Source organism: Canis lupus, chromosome 12 (genome assembly GCF_011100685.1).
Source record: "Canis lupus familiaris isolate Mischka breed German Shepherd chromosome 12, alternate assembly UU_Cfam_GSD_1.0, whole genome shotgun sequence".
In the NCBI taxonomy this organism is placed as follows: domain Eukaryota; kingdom Metazoa; phylum Chordata; class Mammalia; order Carnivora; family Canidae; genus Canis; species Canis lupus.
The window spans coordinates 5,141,576-5,160,615 of record NC_049233.1 but is presented as its reverse complement, the minus strand read 5'-3'; the positions used below and the strand labels follow the sequence as shown (position 1 = coordinate 5,160,615).

The 19,040-nt window shown below is 37.8% G+C and overlaps 1 protein-coding gene and 1 long non-coding RNA gene across 2 annotated transcripts in view; both read left to right on the top strand.

The window, feature by feature from the left end:
- Nucleotides 1–19,040, top strand: part of SRPK1 (SRSF protein kinase 1) — a 92,872-nt gene that overhangs the window by 51,197 nt on the left and 22,635 nt on the right. Inside the window, 8 exon segments of the mRNA XM_038553848.1 lie at nt 1,542–1,660; nt 4,143–4,251; nt 5,562–5,649; nt 7,119–7,206; nt 15,492–15,598; nt 16,446–16,611; nt 18,358–18,383; nt 18,808–19,021. Coding sequence (XP_038409776.1) covers nt 1,542–1,660; nt 4,143–4,251; nt 5,562–5,649; nt 7,119–7,206; nt 15,492–15,598; nt 16,446–16,611; nt 18,358–18,383; nt 18,808–19,021 — 917 coding nt within the window.
- Nucleotides 7,213–9,549, top strand: LOC111098233. The gene is made up of 3 exons (XR_005367609.1): nt 7,213–7,856; nt 8,225–8,264; nt 9,170–9,549. It is a non-coding gene; the product is annotated as an uncharacterized LOC111098233 (long non-coding RNA).

Here is a 19,040-nt window from a genome sequence, read left to right as displayed (position 1 = left end):
AGGATGATGAAAAGGTAAATAATGTATTGAAAAATGAGAATTAAAATTCCTTTTCCTATAACTACTGAAAGGAATGTTGTGTACCCAGCTTATTGTGCTTAAAACTTTATAAACCAGGGAGGTGTAATAGGTGTTAACCTGAATGCAAACCCAAGTCTTTTTGCCTTTGAACGTCTCAGTGTACAAAATATGTTACATTTAATTGATGGCATGTAGAGAAAGGAATTACTAAAATTAACTCATTATAAAATGAGAAACCATTTTTACCTATGAAGTAAGCTAAATTTTCCAAACCTGTTAATACTCAAATACCAGAAGCCCAGATATGGCAGGAGATATAACTCAGTTACAACTCCTTTAGAAAAGTCATAGTTATATAATAACTCTAAAAGCCATTCATGGCCACAGGCTGGAAAGAAATAGTTTAAAATATTAATTTTTTTCAGAGGAGAAGTGTCTTAAAATATTTTCCAAATTTTCTATATATAACATGTTATTTTTATAAATAGGGAGAATGTTTCTGTCTTTTTTGTTTTTAAGATTCCATCCATTTATTCATGAGGGACACAGAGAGAGGCAGAGACATAGGCAGAGGGAGAAGCAGGCTCCCTGTGGGGAGCCCGATGCAGGACTTGATCTCAGGACCTGAGATCACAACCCAAGCCGAAGGCAAACACTCAACTAGTATGTGCCAAAGTGAGGGTGATATGTGTAAGGGAAATATGTGAGATTTAAGAGATTGCATAGGAATGGGAGAAAACTTAAAACAGGAAAAGCAGGATACAAATTTGTTTATGTAGTTTGTGATTAGAGATCTATATTTTCATAAAAGTATAGGAAAATACTGAAAAAAATAGCTTTATCAGCAATTTTGTTTGGATATTTTTTTTATTTTAATTTTTTTTTTTTTTGATAGTCACAGAGAGAGAGAGGCAGAGACATAGGCAGAGGGAGAAGCAGGCTCCATGCACTGGGAGCCCGACGTGGGATTTGATCCCGGGTCTCCAGGATCGCGCCCTGGGCCAAAGGCAGGCGCTAAACCGCTGCGCCACCCAGGGATCCCTGGATATTTTTTTTTAAGTAATTTTTTTCCTTTTGTACTTCTATGTGTTTCCCAGATTTTATTTAATCATGTATTAACTTTTTTTAAAGTATTGCTTTCCTGGGGCATCTGGGTGGCACAGTTAAGTCTCCCAACTCTTGGTTTCAGCTTAGGTTGTGATCTTAGTTAGGGTCAGGAGATCAAGTTCCATGTTGGGCTCAGCATAAGTCCGCTTGAGATTCTCTCTCCCTACCCCTCAGCCCCTCCCACTCATGCACACTCACTCTCTCCGTCTCAAATAAATCCTTTTTTTTCCTTTAAGTATTATTTTCCTAAGAAGATAAAGTGGTAGCTGTAGCTAATACTTTCTTAGGATGCCACTAGATAATATTCTGTTTATATTATCTGTTGAGTGGGGAGACATTTTGATAATGATGTTTTCTTAATGTCCCATTTTATTCTGTCCTTATGGAATGAACATGTTTGTATTATTTCTTAGATCTGAAACTCAGCACCGAGGCTCTGCTCCCCACTCTGAAAGTGATCTACCAGAGCAGGAAGAGGAGATTCTCGGATCTGATGATGATGAGCAGGAAGATCCCAATGACTATTGTAAAGGTAAGCCTTTTGAAGAGGAGATACCAAGTAAGACCTGATTCATGTAATGCCCTATCTCACCTGACTGTTTGGTCTATAAACATAAGCTGTTTTGATGTTTTCTGCTTCTTGCATCCTTTTCTTGAAGTATAAAAAATAGTATTTCCTCTCAGTTCAATTTAGTTTATTAAAGCTTGGTTTTATATTAAATCTGTTTTTACCTTTTTTTCTCCTTAAAAATGCTAGTGCACTTTCTCCTTAGAAAATTTCAGAATATATTAAAAAAGAAAAGTCCTCTGTAATATGTATCACCCAGAAATAACCACAGATGAGATTTGGTATATAGACTTCAAAAAACCATTTCATTACCTTTTTTTCATAGTGTTGATTGCTAAGCTAAGTTAAACTGAAATTAGAGATACTTCAACTGTTAAAGTTACCTGGGATCTTTTTTGTTTCTTTATGAGACTTTCTAGGATTCTGGGTGGCAAGTAATGACAGAATGTATCTTACCATCTAGGAGAACCTGGTTTGTGTTATTCTGAGCAAGCAGAGAGAGATGTAAAAATATTCTTGATTCCTGCCACTGTTGGCAGCCTTTTTAGGCCTTCCTGTGTTGTGTTGTGTTGTGTTGTGTTGTATTTTATGAAAAGAATCTCTATCTCTGTCTCTGTCTCTCTCTCTTTTTAAAAGATTTTATTTATTTATTTATTCATGAGAGAGAGAGAGGCAAAGACACAGGCAGAGGGAGAAGCAGGCTCCATGCAGGAAGAAGCCCAATGTGGGAGTCGATCCCGGGACCTCGGGACCACCCCGGGCGCTAAACTGCTGAGCCACTCAGGCACCCTGCCCCCCCACTCTCTCTTTTTAGTTAAATGGAATTAATTAATCTCATAAAAATACACCCTAAGACTACAAGTATAAATAGATTTTATTTATAAACGTGTATATTTAGATAAGTAATCGATTATTGAGGGGTGAGAATATTGTCGTACATAGCCTTTTTTTTTTTTTTTTTAAGATTTTATTTATTCACAGATACAGAGAGAGAGAGAGAGAGAGAGAGAGAGAGAGAGAGACAGGCAGAGGGAGAAACAGGCCCAATGCAGGGAGCCTGACATGGGACTCGATCCCGGGTCTCCGGGATCACGCCCTGGACTGAAGGTGGCGCTAAACCGCTGAGCCATCTGGGCTGCCCCATAGCCTTATTTTTGTTTGAGAATGACTTATTTTTTTTTTTTTTAATTTTTATTTATTTATGATAGTCACACAGAGAGAGAGAGAGAGAGAGAGAGAGGCAGAGACATAGGCAGAGGGAGAAGCAGGCTCCATGCACTGGGAGCCTGATGTGGGATTCGATCCCGGATCTCCAGGATCACGCCCTGGGCCAAAGCAGGCGCTAAACCTCTGCGCCACCCAGGGATCCCTTATTTTTTTTTTTAAAGGTTTTATTTATTTATTCATGAGAGACACGGAGAGAGAGGCAGAGACACAGGCAGAGGCAGAAGCAGGCTCCACGCAGGGAGCCCGATGTGGGACTCGATCCTAGGACCCTGGGATCACGCCCTGAGCCAAAGGCAGCCGCTCAACCACTGAGCCACTCAAGGCATCCCGAGAATGACTTATTTTTTTTTAAGTAACTTGGTTGTTCAACAAAAGATTATTTGCTTACTCTAAATCATTAATCTTGGGCAGCCTCGGTGGCTCAGCAGCTTAGTGCCACCTTCAGCCCGGGGCCTGATCCTGGAGACCCGGGATTGAGTCCCATGTCAGGCTCCCTGCATGGAGCCTGCTTCTCCCTCTGCCTGTGTCTCTGCATCTCTCTCTCTCTCTCTCTCTCTCTCTCTCTCTCTCTCTGTGTGTCTCTCATGAATAAATAAATAAAATCTTTAAAAATAATAAATAAATCATTAATCTTACTCTCTAAGGCTTCTTTTTAAAGATTTATTTATTTATTAAAGTTTTTTTTTTTTAAGTTTATTCCTGAGAGACACAGAGGGGATGGGACAAGACACACACAGAGAGAGAAGCAGGCTCCATGCAGGGAACCCAATGTGAGACTGGATCCTGGGACTCCAGGATCACGCCTTGGGCCAAGGGCAGATACCCAACCGCTGAGCCACCCAAGCGTCCCTAAGATTTATTGATTTATCTAGAGAGCACATCAGAGAGGGGGCAGGGGCAGAAAGAGAGAGAATCTCTAGCAGACTCCCTCTTGAGCATAGAGCTCAGTGCAGGACTCTATCTCATGACCCTCGAGAATCATGACTAAGTTGAAATCAAGAGTTGGATGCTTAACCACCTGAGCTACCCAGACATCCCTAAGATTTTTTCTTATGAGTTCAGTAATACTGTGTAGCTGACTTAAATTTTGTCTATTCAACTGATTATATAGAAGAAGCCACTTTTACTTGATGAACGGTGTATAGATGTTAAAAAATGAAATGAGAGGTATTTTTTCTTACTACTCAAGTGATTGTTTACTTCCTCTTGTTTTTTCCAGGAGGTTATCATCTTGTGAAAATTGGAGATTTATTCAATGGGAGATATCACGTCATCCGAAAGTTGGGCTGGGGACACTTTTCAACAGTGTGGTTATCATGGGATATTCAGTAAGTTGTAGTGGTCCTGCAAAAGAATTAGTTAGGTAATGCCTTAGTTTTTTCATATGATTTTCCAGAGATAATCCTGCCTTCACTCTAGCTCTAGGCTGATTTCTTGATCAGAATTTTGTTGTTGATAATCTTTATGTTTTTTTTTTTTTTTATAAGGATGGCGGTGGAGGTTATGCCACACACAACCTTCCTTTTTTTATTTTTAAGATTTTATTTATTTACGAGAGACACACACACAGAGAGAGGCAGAGAGGGAGAAGCACGCTCCATGCAGGGAGCCCAATGTGGGACTCGATCCCGGGTCTCCAGGATCACACCCTGGGCTGCAGGCGGCACTAAACCGCTGCGCCACCGGGGCCGCCTGATAATCTTTATGTTCTTGAGCAAGATTGTCTTTCCTCTGGGAAAGAGGCACCTTAAAGACAAAAGATTGTTTTAAATTAGTATTCATAAGGCACTTGGAACTCAGAAATTAAAAGCATTGCAAATATTCAATGAAAGTGTGGTATATAAATTCATAGAGTGTTTTTGTCTGTTTTGTTTTAATTGGGGTAGTTATTATTCATGAGAGACACACAGAGAGAGGCAGAGACAGAGGCAGAGGGAGAACCAGGCTCCATGCAGGGAGCCTGATGTGGGACTCAATCCCAGGTCTCTAGGATCCTGCCCTGGGCCAAAGGTGCTAAACTGCTGGGCCACCAGGGCTGCCCCAGATTTGCTCAACCTCTAAAATTTTTCCTACATAAAAGTATAGGCAATTAACATTGGATGCTTACCTACAAATATAGATAATCTTTGATGAGACAGTAATTGAGATCTAAACACTTTTTTTTTTAAATCAGTTTGATTTCACCCCAAGTATTTCTTCTGGCTTCTTATAGCAAAGGGTTATAGGTGGGTTTTTTTTTTTTTTTTTTTTTTTGGTTATAGTTTTTAAGCTTTTAGCTTTCAACATGTAGATAGATACACAGGATACTTCTGGTCTGATGTGGTTCTCCCCCTTGCTTACTCCCATTTTGTGGTTTTACTTGGATTCAAAGAAACATTCAGAAGATAGACTTTAACTTGGAGAAAATATGTGTGGCTGACATTACCTGAGAACAGGTTTTCTTCCTTCTCTAAACGAAATCTGGTCAGTTAGTCCCATTACCACTTACACGTGATTGCATAGAAATAATCTATGTTTAAAGTACAAGGAAACATGGATCATTATTTGTACTTTGTCACTGCCTCCCGATTATGGCTAAATCTTACCTTCCTAAAGTAAGGATAGAGCATTAGTCTAAACTGCTTGTGTTTGTTCTCAGGGGGAAGAAGTTTGTGGCAATGAAAGTAGTTAAAAGTGCTGAACATTATACTGAAACAGCACTAGATGAAATCCGGTTGCTGAAATCAGTGAGTATTAGATCATATGTGTGAAAAAGCATCGTAAGCAAAATTTTACTGAATTAAGATATACCAAATGTAGACTTTTTAGCATGACTAATTTTTATTGTAAAGTTCCAATATCCTTTAAAGATGTAGAGGCAGATAACAATATTTATACATTCTGTGCATGTGATGGGGGAAGTGGTGGATTTCCATCATAAACACTGAAAAAAACTTTCAAATAAATGGAAATGTTTATTGAGCATGTTTTATATACCAGATAGCACAAAATATGTTTTACTTTCCTACTGAGGTTAAAAGTAAAGTGTGACAATAACCAAAATAAGAGCCCAGATGTCCATCACAGATGAATGGATAAAGAAGATGTGTGTGTATATACAATGGAATATTACTTAGCCATCAAATGGCAAATCCTTGCCATTTGTTATGATGTGGATGGAATGCTAAGTGAAATAAGTCAGAGAAAAACAAGTATGTTTTCAGTCATGTGGAATTTTTTTTTATGTGTGGAATTTAAGAAACAAAATAGATGAACATAGAGGAAGGAAAAGTAAAATATGGCAAAATTAGAGAGAGACAAACCTTAGGAGACTCCTAACTATAGGAAATAAATAGGGTTGCTAGAGGGGAGGTTGGGAGAATGAGGTAACTGGGTGATGGGCATTAAGGAGGGCACGGGATGTAATGAACACTGGGTGTCATATACAATAGCTGAATCACTAAACCATACCTCTGAAATTAATTAAAAAAAAAAGTAAAGTGTGAATAAGTATATCACTTCTATTTTATGCTTTAAAGTATTACAAAAATCTATAAAACAAACACTGCTTATTCCTTTTATATCTGAAAACTTGGCAAATTTATAAAAACTTAGTTTTGTTATAAATTAGGAAGCTATGGTAGAAGGAGCTTAAATTCAGAGTTGTAAAACCTGGGCTTTAAGACCAGCCCTAGTCCAGTATTCTCCTCCAGGTCATCACTACATTTCTTCTGAGCCTTAGAGTTTTCATTTGTAAAGTGAGGATGTTAGACCAGGAGAGCTCTAAAAGTAATTTTCAAAGTGCCACTCTGACAAGCCTGTGTCCGAAAATTAAATCAGTACTGCTTGCTCCCTTCATTGAGAAGGTTTTCCTATGCGGGGGAAAGGTCAGCTTGAGTAAACAGCATGATGAATGTTGGTTCAATGGTTGATTTGCATCCTGTAAAACTCCTTAATTCCTTATGGCTTGGTAACCAGCAGTTAATTTGGGAGTCACACTTTTAGTAGAAAAATGGTTGAATTAGAGCAATAGTCTTTGTCAGTTGTATTTCCTTTTGTGCTCCATTTATTTCTTTGCATATTTGAGTTACTAAAATTTTAATGTTTTTCTTTGTCATTAATCTTTTGTTACATATGTTGCAGGTGTTCCCTCCCCACCATTTGGCTTATTTCAGTGATTTCCTTTACACTAAATACTGTCTCTTTCCCACCGTAGGTTCGTAATTCAGACCCTAATGATCCAAATAGAGAAATGGTTGTTCAACTACTAGATGACTTTAAAATATCAGGAGTTAATGGAACACGTATCCTTTTAAGAACCTGTTTGAAAATAAATCACGAAATAACCTTATCTCCATGAAAGGAACCAGATTTATAGCATTCATCTCTTTTCTCAAGGCAAAGTATAATCAAACTACTTTGTGTTATTGTAAACTTCTGAACACAGATGTAAATCTTGTTTATCTTTATATGTTGTAACTTACAGTGTTGTAGAGCGATGTCAAGGTATTGCTTTACATTTTTTCCCCTTCCCAAGCAAATCAAACCAAGTCAAAAGAAAAACGTAAAAAAATAAAAACAGTAGTAGTATAGGTTCTGAGATTTTTATCAATTAGTACAGAAACTTTTTTTTTTTTAATTTTTAAATTTTTATTTATTTATGATAGTCACAGAGAGAGAGAGAGAGAGGCAGAGACACAGGCAGAGGGAGAAGCAGGCTCCATGCACCGGGAGCCCGACGTGGGATTCGATCCCGGGTCTCCAGGATCGTGCCCCGGGCCAAAGGCAGGCACCAAACCGCTGCGCCACCCAGGGATCCCTAGTACAGAAACTTTAATGGAAGTAATTTTTCATGAGAAACACTGGGCGAAGAAAAATGTAACACATTTTATTATCTTCCAGCCTTCAGCATTGAGGAGACTGTGCATATAGGTTATGCTTAGAATTTAAACAGGTATGATTGCATTTTAGCATATTGAAAAAACTGACTTGTTTTATGTTTTTATCTGCATTTTTAGAATTTCTAGTGTTGGAAGGAACCTTACCTGATATTTTCCTAAGTTAATATCAAAGTGACAAGTAGTGAGCTGATTGATTGTTGTGACAGCCATGCTTATGAAGGCCTGTCAGACTTTTCAAAATAAAAGATGAAGTAGAATCTCACTTGGATTGGAGAGTCTAAAACTGCCTGTTCATAAACTACTGAAAAATGTAAAAGGAAAGAAATTTCATTTCTCATTCTACTATTCTTACATATTTAGCTTCTTAAGAGAAGCTAAATTAACACATACTGTTAATTGCCAATTATGATCTTTTTTTAAGGAGATGGGCTTCATCTGATTCTGGCATCATGTGGACTATGGTAAGAGATTTGAATGGAAAAATGAGAGAAAACAGGTGATAATGTGTATTATACCTGCCATTCTGAATTTAGTTGTGAGTTACTTCCTTGGAAAAGTACAAATCACAGGGATGCCTGGGTGGTTCTGGGGTTAAGATTCTGCCTTTGGCCTGCTTCTCCCTCTGCCTCTCTGTCTCTTCTCTATCTCTCTCGAATACATGAATAAAAAAATCTTTAAATAAATAAATAAAATAGAATCTTGTGACTATTGTGGTCACTTTGTAGATGGCTTACTCTGTGTGCATATAATAAGGCTAATAACCAAGATCTAAAATCATACATTAGGATGTCACGATGGCCATTAGATTCTGTTTCCCTATTATTTGATCTTATAATGTCATGCCAACTCTCTGCTCATTTGGGAAAGTTACAAGTAAAATTAGAAATATTCTAAATAGTCTCTTCAGTAATGCTGAGTACCTTTGGAGTCTAATGAAGAAAGGTTTTGTTTTTGATTTTGCTTTTAACTATTGAAATCTTAGTGGATTTGAATTTAAAGTTCCAAGGGATTTCCCAAGTATTAACAGGTGGTTTCTCTGTAGTTTTATCCACTGAGTCCTTTGTCCTGAGCCCGGTTCTCTTTGCCCTTCCTTCTGCTTGTCTCCCAAGTATCTTGGCTACTGCAGTTTTGCTGCTAATAGAGATTGAAAAGGATAAAACTCAGAGCACTGAGTTAATGGTTAATGGATTATGCTGTTCTCTTCTCACAACATAAGCATGTCTGCATGGAGGTATATATCTGTATTTTTCTTTGCATCTGAGCATTTCCAGAGCACTGTCCTTTCCCATACTGAAATATAAGGGGCCTTGAACTAGAAAGTCAGTTATGTAGACTTCAGTATACATCGTTCATTCTACTTCCGTAGGTGGTAAGGGGCAAGAAGTGATGAAAGAGGGACAACTGTTCTATATATACTATTGACATTAACTGGTGAGTGTCCTTTTTTGGCCATCTGTATGACCTACTATGTCTTTAGGAGACTTCTTTTTTTTAATATGTATTTTGCCTCTTCCTAGCTCCTCTTACTCATAATGTGCTCTAAATGTGACTCGTCAGTGTTTAGTACTTTGTAAGTTTTTTCTTTACACCACCTCCCCAAGAAAAAATTTTCATGTATCCTTCTATCTAGTTCTTTCTGTTTCTTAAGCTACTAAATGTTTGGTCATTTTTATATCACTGCTTACAGATTAAAATACCATTGTCAAATTGTAAGCTTTCAACAAATTAAAGATTGAAACTAGGAATATAAGAGAATAACTTAAATTTTTTTTGTTTTTTTTGGGGGGGGGTTGTTTCTTTAAGGAACCTGCATTTTCAAAAAATCCTGTTTTGGTATATTTCATGTATACAAAAGTAGAATAGTTTAATGAATCCCCACAAGACACATTACCCATTTTAGATCTTGTGTAATCTTGTTTTGTCTCTGTCTACCTCCTGCTAATTTTGTGGCCAACCTTAGATATATTATTTCACTCACAGTTATCTTAGAATGTATCTCCAGGGACGCCTGGGTGGCTCAGCAATTGGGCATCTGCCTTTGGCTCAGGGCATGATCCTGAGGTCCTGGGATCAAATTCCACATCGGGCTTCCTGCATGGAACTTGCTTCTCCCTCTGCCTGTGTCTCTGCCTGTCTCTCTCTCTCTCTCTGTCTGTGTCTCATGAATAAAATCTTAAAAAAGAATGTGTCTCCAAGAGACAAGGATGTTAAAATATAACCTCAATACAATTATTACACCTAAAAAAAATTGGGACCAGTTTTTTTGTTATTCAGTGTCTAATCTAGTCAGTGTTTCAGTCTCTAAATGTCTCATATTTTTTGTTCTTTCAGTTTTTAATTCTTACTTAGGTCAGGGTACACATAAGTCTTTGCAGTTTCTTTATTCTTTGCCACATCGAGATATTCCAGGCTCTTGTACATTTCCTGTCCTGAACCTGGAATTGGCCATTACTTCTTAAGCCTTAATTCCTTTTAGTAGGAAATGGCAAGCATAATCTAAGCACTAGAAGTACACATTGTCATGGAGTTGTTAACTGCCATTACTTTTATGATTTGTTGATCTGTTGGCAAAGAGCAGAAATCTTCATTCTCTTCTTCCCCTCCTTTATTTATTTATTTATTTATTTTTTATTTTTTATTTTTTACATTGCATGAAGTTGTCCCCACAGCTTATTCTTGTGGGTGGGTAAGCTGGTTAGTTGGTTTCGATATTTTTTCTCCATGTATTTATCATTTTGCATGGTTTCTATTGCTGTGCCATTCATGTTCACTAATCTTTTCATTCTGCAGTGCCTAATCTGCCATTTATCCAATACAGTGTGTTTTTCATCTCTTACACTGTACTTTTCATCTCAGAAGTTCATTTTAGGTTTATATATTTATAGTACTATGTCTCTACTTTTTAACATACAGACTATAGCTATAACTGCTTAATTTCCTTGTCTGCTAATTCTGGCGCCTATGTCAGTTCTGGTTCGTTTTGAATGATTGATTATTGGAGTTTTCAGGTTTGTTTTCTTGCATCTTTGCTGCCTAGTAATCTTGTGATTTTTTTTTTTTTTTTTTTTTTGCATTTGGCTGCTGGATATTTTCCATTCCCATAAATCTTCTTGAGCTTTGTTCTGGGATGCAGTTATATCACTTGGAAACAGTTGGATCCTTTTCAGATTTTACATTTATGATTTGTTAGATAGATCCAGGGTAGTGTTCAGTCTAGGACTAATTATTAATTCCCTGTACTGAGGCAACACCTCCCTGAATACCCAAGCACACCCATGACTATGAATTTTTCTAGCCTTTATGTTTTTTTAATTGAGATAAAATTCACGTAGAACATAGAAAATTCACGTGACATTACATTAATTTTGAATGTACACAAATGAATGATTTATACACAGTAAGATAAAACATATCTTACCACAGTAAGATAACATCCATTACCATTCATAGTTACTCACCTGTAACAGTGAGTTAACATTTTTCCTGTTGCAGGTGAGTAACTCTGAATAACAAGTAAATCTTTCCTTGTGATGAGAACTTTTAAGATCTACTTTCTGAGCAACTATCAAATACACAATATAGCATTGTTAACTCTAGTCACCATTCTGTACATTATATCCCCAAGACTTATTCATTTTATAATTGGAAGTTTGGGGCAGCCTGGGTGGCTCAGCGGTTTAGCCCCGCCTTCAGCCCAGGGCATGATCCTGGAGTCCCAGGATCGAGTCCCACGTCAGGCTCCCTGCATGGAGCCTGCTTCTCTCTCCGCCTGTGTCTCTGCCTCTCTCTCCTCTATGTGTATTCTCATGAATAAAAATAAATAAAATCTTAAAAAAAAATTACTGGAAGTTTGTATACACACACCACATCTTTATCCATTCTTCCATCAGTGGACTGTGTCTTGGCTATTGTAGGTAATGCTGTAATGAGCATGAGGATGTAGGTAACTTAATTTGAGATAACAGTTTCATTTCTTTCAGATAAATACTCAGAAGTAGAATTGCTGGGTCTATTTTTAATCTCTTGAGGAACCACTGACCCTATTTTCTGTAGTTTTCTGCACCAATTTATGTTTCCACCAGCAGCACACAAGGGTTCCCTTTTCTCCACATCCTCACCAACACTTGTTCTCTCTCTCTTTTTGATAATAGTCATCCTGACAGTTGTGAGGTGCTATTTTGTTGTGGTTTTGATTTGCATTTCTGTGATGATTTAGTGATGTTGAGCACCTTTTCATTTACCTGTTGGCCATCTTAATGTCTTTTTGGGAAGAATGTCTAGTTATATCCTCTGCTCATTTTTAAAAAAATATTTTATTTATTTGACAGAGAGCAGAAGCAGAGAAAGGGTGGAGGGAGAGGGAGAAGCAGTCTCCCGATTGATCAGGGAACCCAACTCCGGACTCAATTGCAGGACTCTGAGATCATGACCTGAGCCAAAGACAGATGCTTAATGGATTGAGCCAACCAGGCACACCTCATTTTTTATTTTTTTATTTTATTTTTACTTTTTTAAAAGATTTTATTTATTCATGATAGACATAGAGAGAGAGAGAGGCAGAGACACAGGCAGAGGGAGAAGCAGGCTCCATGCAGGGAGCCTGACGTGGGACTCGACCCCGGGTCTCCAGGATCGCGCCCCAAGGCCAAAGGCAGGCGCTAAACCACTGAGCCACTCAGGGATCCCCACACCTCATTTTTTAATAAGATTTTTTTCAATTGAGTTGTGCAAGTTCCTTATATATTAACCCCTTATCAGATACATAGTTTGCAGATATTTTCTCCTATTCAGTACATTGCCGTCTCATTTTGTTAATGGTTTCTTTTGGTGTGCAGAAGAGTATTATTTATTTTTTAAAGATTTTATTTATTTATTCATGACAGACACAGAGAAAGAGAGAGGCAGAGACACAGGCAGAGGGAGAAGCAGGCTCCATGCAGGGAGCCTGATGTGGGACTGGATCCTGGTTCTCCAGGATCAGGCCCTGGGCTGAAGGTGACGCTAAACCATTGAGCCACTCAGGCTGCCCAGAGTTTTAGCTTGATTTAGTCCTCTGTTCATTTCTACTTTTGTCGCCTTTGCTTTCTTTTGGTGTCAGATCCAAAAAAATAATCGCCAAGACTAGTGTCAAGGAGCTTACCTCCTATGTTTTTGTCTAGGAGTTTTATAGTTTCAGATCTTAATGTTCAGGTCTCTATTTTGAGTTAATTTTCTGTATGTAGTGTAAGATAGTGTTCAAGTTGCTTTATTTTGCATGTTGCTAATTTTCCCAACACCATTTATTGAAGAGACTTGTTCTTTCCCCAGTGTATATTTACAACTCCTTGTCATAAATGAATTGACTATATATATGGGTTTATTTCTGGCCCATGACTATGACCATGAATTTGTCTAGCCTTTTTGATGAGAACAGACATTGTTGGAGTCCTCTGGAAACAGTGGCCACTGTTCCCTCTAATCCCTTCAGATACTTTCCCCCTGCCTCCAGTAGTTTCCTTGTATACCTCTGCTGATTAGTCTGTGCTAAATACTTGAGGGCATCCCTCTGCAGATCTCCGGGATTCTCTTTCTGCAGCTGTCTCCCTCTGGTACTTTGTTCTATGACATGTAGCTGCCTTGGTCTCCCAAGACTCTTAGCTCCATCTCTTAAACTCAAGGGATCTGGAAAGGCTCAAGGCAGTAAGATGGGGCAATCATAGGATTCACCTCATTTGTTTCTCCTTTCTCAAGGATCACTGCCTTTGTTGCCTAATGTCAGGGTCAATAAATCTGTTGTTTATGTGTTCTGTCTGCTTTTGTTGTTGTCATTTTAACTAGGAAGGTCAGTCCAGTCCTTGCTAACTCCATTTTGACTGAAGCAGAAGTTTCTAGGTAAATGTTTAGCTCTTAAGCAATTGCCAACCAGTTTTCCAAAGTGGTTATACAATTTTACACTTTCGTTAGCAAATATGAGAGTTTTAATTGTTCCACATCCTTCCCTACATTTGGTCTGGTACCTTTTTCCTTTTATAATTAATAAGCAATCTGGGATGATACTGTGACATTGTGACTTTATTCCCAACAGTCTTTCACTAGTAGTTTTAGTGTTCATTGATTCATACTTGAATCAATTATCACTATAGGAATTGTAAAAGTGTGATTTTCTATTTCTGTCTCTTTGTATACTTATTTAGTTGACTTTTTTTTTTTAAGATTTTATTTATTTATTCATGAGAGACACAGAGAGAGAGAGAGAGGCAGAGACACAGGCAGAGAGAGAAGCAGGCTCCATGCAGGGAGCCCAATGTGGGACTCGATCCCGGCTCTCAGGATCACGCCCTGGGCTGCAGGCGGCGCTAAACCACTGCACCACTGGGGCTGCCCCTAGTTGACTTTTTCTATAAAGAAATATTTACAGGAGCATCAGACTGGCTTAGTCTTGCAGTCATGACTCCAAGCCTCATGTTGGCTATAGAGATAACTTAAAATCTTTAAAAAGTTAAAAATAATAAAAATTTAAAACTAAAAAAGATAATTCCTTATTCACAACACATACCTTTTTTTTTAGTATCTGTTTGGACTCATTCAATTTTTACTTTTGAGTTAAGTCATAACTTCATTATTTAAAATGTTTTCAGCTTGGCTGGTATCCTCTTCAAGCTGGTTCCTGTTCCTTTTTGATATGTTCCATTACTGTTCACACAGCAAGGTTTCCAGGTTCGCCTGGGATTTAGCCATTTCTTAAGGAACCTAGGTTTTCCTTTAGTGGAGAATCTTATTTAATGGAAAAATGTGGGTACTAGGTCATTATTACATATGTATATCTTGACTTTGCCATTTCTGGAGGTACAAGGTAGCAACATACTACTGAAATCCCAGCAGTGCCCTGCAGGCTAGTAGGTTTGTAGAGTTATTCCTGCTTATGTTGATTGGGCTTATGTTCTCATACATAAAGAGAACACATGGTGGCAGTAGAATCAAGATTAGTTTTGTAATCTACAGAGCATAAAGCAAGCCAGTTTCTTATTTTTAGAAAATGTTGGCCTTCACGGTGTTTTTTTTTTTTTTTTTTTTAGGTTAAGTTTTGGTACATTATCTCCTGTTGTTAAAACAGAAGTTATTTTTTTCCTGCTTTGAGACTGTGAGAGTAGGGATTGTTACTCTGAACATTAATTTTGCATCAGGGAAAAGTGCCTAAGCCTAGTGCTTCCACTAATTGGATGTGGTTTCCCTGTTCTTTTACTACTGAGTATTTTAATTTAATTTTTTTAAAGATCTTATTTATTTATTTATGGAGAGACACACTCAGAGAGAGGCAGAGACCCAGGCAGAGGGAGAAGCAGGCTCTATGCAGGGAGCCCGTGGGACGCGATCCTGGGTCTCCAGGATCACGCCCTGGGCTGAAGGTGGCGCTAAACTGCTGAGCCACCCAGGCTGCCCACTACTGAGTATTTTAATGTGCACAGTTTTATTGATAAACCAGTCCCGTCCCACCCCCTGAAATTTTCTATTTCTTGGCTGTTTTCAGTTACTAAAGCATTCATGAATCTTTGGAATTCAGAATATTGACAGCCAGATATCTTTTTAGTCATACTCTATCTTTGTATACTGAAGGAATAAAACAGTAATAATTTCATTGGGGTGGAGCGCATTATTTTGCCTCTTTTCTTCTCTTGTGCCTTCCTCTTCCTTCCTTAACAAACTCCTAGATATCTGCATGGTGTTTGAAGTCTTGGGGCATCATCTGCTCAAGTGGATCATCAAGTCTAATTATCAGGGGCTTCCACTGCCTTGTGTTAAAAAAATTATCCAGCAAGTATGTATTTTAGTATTTTCTATGTGCTGATTGTTTTAGATTCTTAAAAGTGGCAAGAGTTTCCTATATCCAATAGAATTTTTATTTTAAAAACTAGAGAATTTTATTTGCTAAAATTAAGTGGTTTAGCCCCTAGTGTTTATTCTGTCATTAAGTGTCTTAGCAATAACCATTTTTCCAGATTCATCTCCTGTAATAATCATTAGAGGGGAAGGTGTGTTCAGTGACTGATGTTGGAAATTTGGAGCCCGTACCCAGGAGTTCTGTTGCAAATATTGATTATGTGGTAATAGAGAATTACTATGTCAAATTATTAATATCATTATAGAATATTATTCAAGGGCATTTTCTAATATTCTAAATAGGTTTCAATATACAGTAAAGGAGTTTACTCTCAGGAAAATATTAGTATTTGAAAGGGCAAATAATTGTTTGGGTAATGTGTTTTGGTGGAAAGAGCTCCAAACTAGGAATCAAGAGATCTCAGTTCTATATCAGCAAGGAAATTTGAATTAAAGACATAATCCAAATCTCTTTCATCACACATATGTCAACATTTAAAGAGCATAATGACCTTTTTTCTGAGTCTTTGTGTACTTCATTAAATATCTCCAAATACAATTAGCTTTTTAAAACTTTATTATAAACTCTTACCTTTGCTCATAGTTGACAAGTTATCTTTCTGGGGAAGTTTCTTTCTGCCTTATTAAAAATGCTTTATTCTCTGTTGAAAACTACCATATTGTTTTTATATTTTTATTTTTTTAAATGTTGTGTTGTGATTTCTTTCTTCTCCAGAAAGACTTGTATTCTGTGTTTGCAAGTCTATTGCTCTATTCCCATCCAGGTGTTACAGGGTCTTGATTATTTACACACCAAGTGCCGTATCATTCACACTGACATTAAACCAGAAAACATCTTGTTGTCAGTGAATGAGCAGTACATCCGAAGACTGGCTGCAGAAGCAACAGAGTGGCAGCGATCTGGAGCTCCTCCACCTTCTGGATCTGCGGGTATGTTTTCTTTGAGGACTTTGGTCTCATTAGAAGTTAAGAGAAGTTCTGGGGCACCTGGGTGGGTTAGTTGGTTAAATGTCCAACTCTTGATTTCAGCTCAGGTCATGATTTCAGGGTCCTTGGATCAAGCCCCAAGTCGGGCTCCCCACTGAGCAGGGAGTCTGCTTGCTCCCTTCTCCTTCTACCCTACCTCCTGCTCACCCACTCTGTCTCTGTGTCTTTCAAATATGTAAATAAATCTATAAAAAAAAAAGTTAAGAGAAGTTCTTATTTTAATTCTGCTACTCATTCATTTGTATGCTATAAAAGCTGACTCATCTTCTTGTTTGTTTGTTTGTTTTTTTTTTAAGGTTTTATTTATTTTATGAGAGACACACAGGGGAGCAAGATAATCAGAGACACAGGCAGAGGGAGAAGCTGGTTCCATGCAGGGAGCCGGACGTGGGACTCGATCCTGGGTCTCCAGGATCAGGCCCTAGGCTGAAGGCAGGCACTAAACTGCTGAGCCACCCGGGCTGCCCTCATGTTCTTGTTTTAAAATATTTTCTCTTGTGATTTAGTGTCCATTTTTGGTGTGTTTACCTCTTACCATGAGCATAACCTGTATGCTTGCTTATAGATCAGTGTGATCTGTGCGGGAGCAAAATAACTTTGCTATTAAGAACTTGAATTTAAGCACTGGAGTGGACAGACCTGGTTTGAATCCTGGCTTCATCACTGGCTGGGTGTTCTTGAGCAAGTTCTTGACTTGCTTTGACTTTCTTTTCTTTCATGCAGGAGTTCTTGAGATTTAGTTCCATGTTAAAGCAGTTAATAGGTTGCCACACAGTGTTGTGCCAAATAAATGATGGCTGATTATGATGGTTTTTTTGCCATTTGGAATATATATTTTTTAATTTTAATAGTTTTATTATATTTGAGGGGTTTTTTGAGGAACTTTCTTGATCCTCAAGGCAAATGAAGCCTAGGGATGTCTAGGTGGCTCAGCGGTTGAGCGTCTGCCTTTGGCTCGGAGTGGGATCAAGTCCCACATCAGGCTCCTGCCTCTGCCTATGTCTCTGCCTCTGTCTCCCATGAATAAATAAATAAAATCTTTAAAAATAATAATAATGAAGCCTAAAGAAGGGGAAATGAGAAGGTGTTTGATAGGCATAGAGTTTGATTTTTTCCAAAATGAAAACATTCTAGAAATATTACACAAAAGTGTGAGTATAATTAGCACTATTTGAACTGTATGCTTAAGAATGGTTCAGAGGGAAATTTTACTTAGTGTGGATTTTCCTACAATTTAAAAAAAATTTCTTGCGGAAGATTCTACCTCCTGCCTAAGCTAAACTAACATCTATAACATGATGTGTAATAAATTACTATATAATTCTTGATGCCATGCTCCATTTAAAACTGACCACTGCCAAGGGGAAGAAGTAAGAGACGGGGTTCTGGGTGGGAACGATGGGGTTATTGCCTGTCATTTTCTATTTTAAGCATATATAGGAGTGAGATTTTTGCAGCATTAATAGTGGAAACAAAATATGGGGACTTGGCTCTTTGCAATTACAGGTTTTATCTGGGAAAGAATTTATTTAAACTTAATTAATTTTGCCAAGTTGTATATGCATTATTCTTTTTTTTTTAAATGGTACTTCTATCGAAGTTGCTTAAAAACAGTAGTTTTCTCTGTAACATAAACCTGCATTGCTTGCTGAATGCCAGGATTCTTACTTGGTTTTCTTTTCTTTTCAGTCAGTACTGCGCCCCAGCCTAAACCAGTAAGTATAAGGTGTTTCTATATTTAATTCTGATCTCTGGGCAGTGGGCAGGGATTCTTGTTTTAGGGATCACTGTATAGAGTATGAAAACCAAAGAAAAACATATTCCTGCGCTTCTATATTTTCTCCAATAAATTCTCTTGCATTTTTAACAAGTTTGTACTGGTGAGGCTTCTGTAAACTTGAGTGTATCTGAGAGTACACCAGCCCCACACACAGCTCAGAGGACCAAAATTTATTGTTAAGTTTGTTTTTATTTGGTTTCATAAGGGTATCCACATTGTTTAAGTTAATGAGAAACTTCAGTGCTATGTTAGGGAAAGATTGAAATGTAATTAGGAAATATTAAAGTTAACAGTTATCTCCAACTGGGGGTAATGGATTAGCCACCTGAAGGCTTTATCTGTTTGTAATCTCCGCCCAGGCTGACAAAATGTCAAAGAATAAGAAGAAGAAATTGAAGAAGAAGCAGAAGCGCCAGGCAGAATTACTAGAGAAGCGAATGCAGGAAATTGAGGAAATGGAGAAAGAGTCGGGCCCTGGGCAAAAAAGACCAAACAAGCAAGAAGAATCAGAGAGTCCTGTTGAAAGACCCTTGAAAGAGAACCCACCTAATAAAATGACCCAAGAAAAACTTGGTATAAATAGAGCATACAC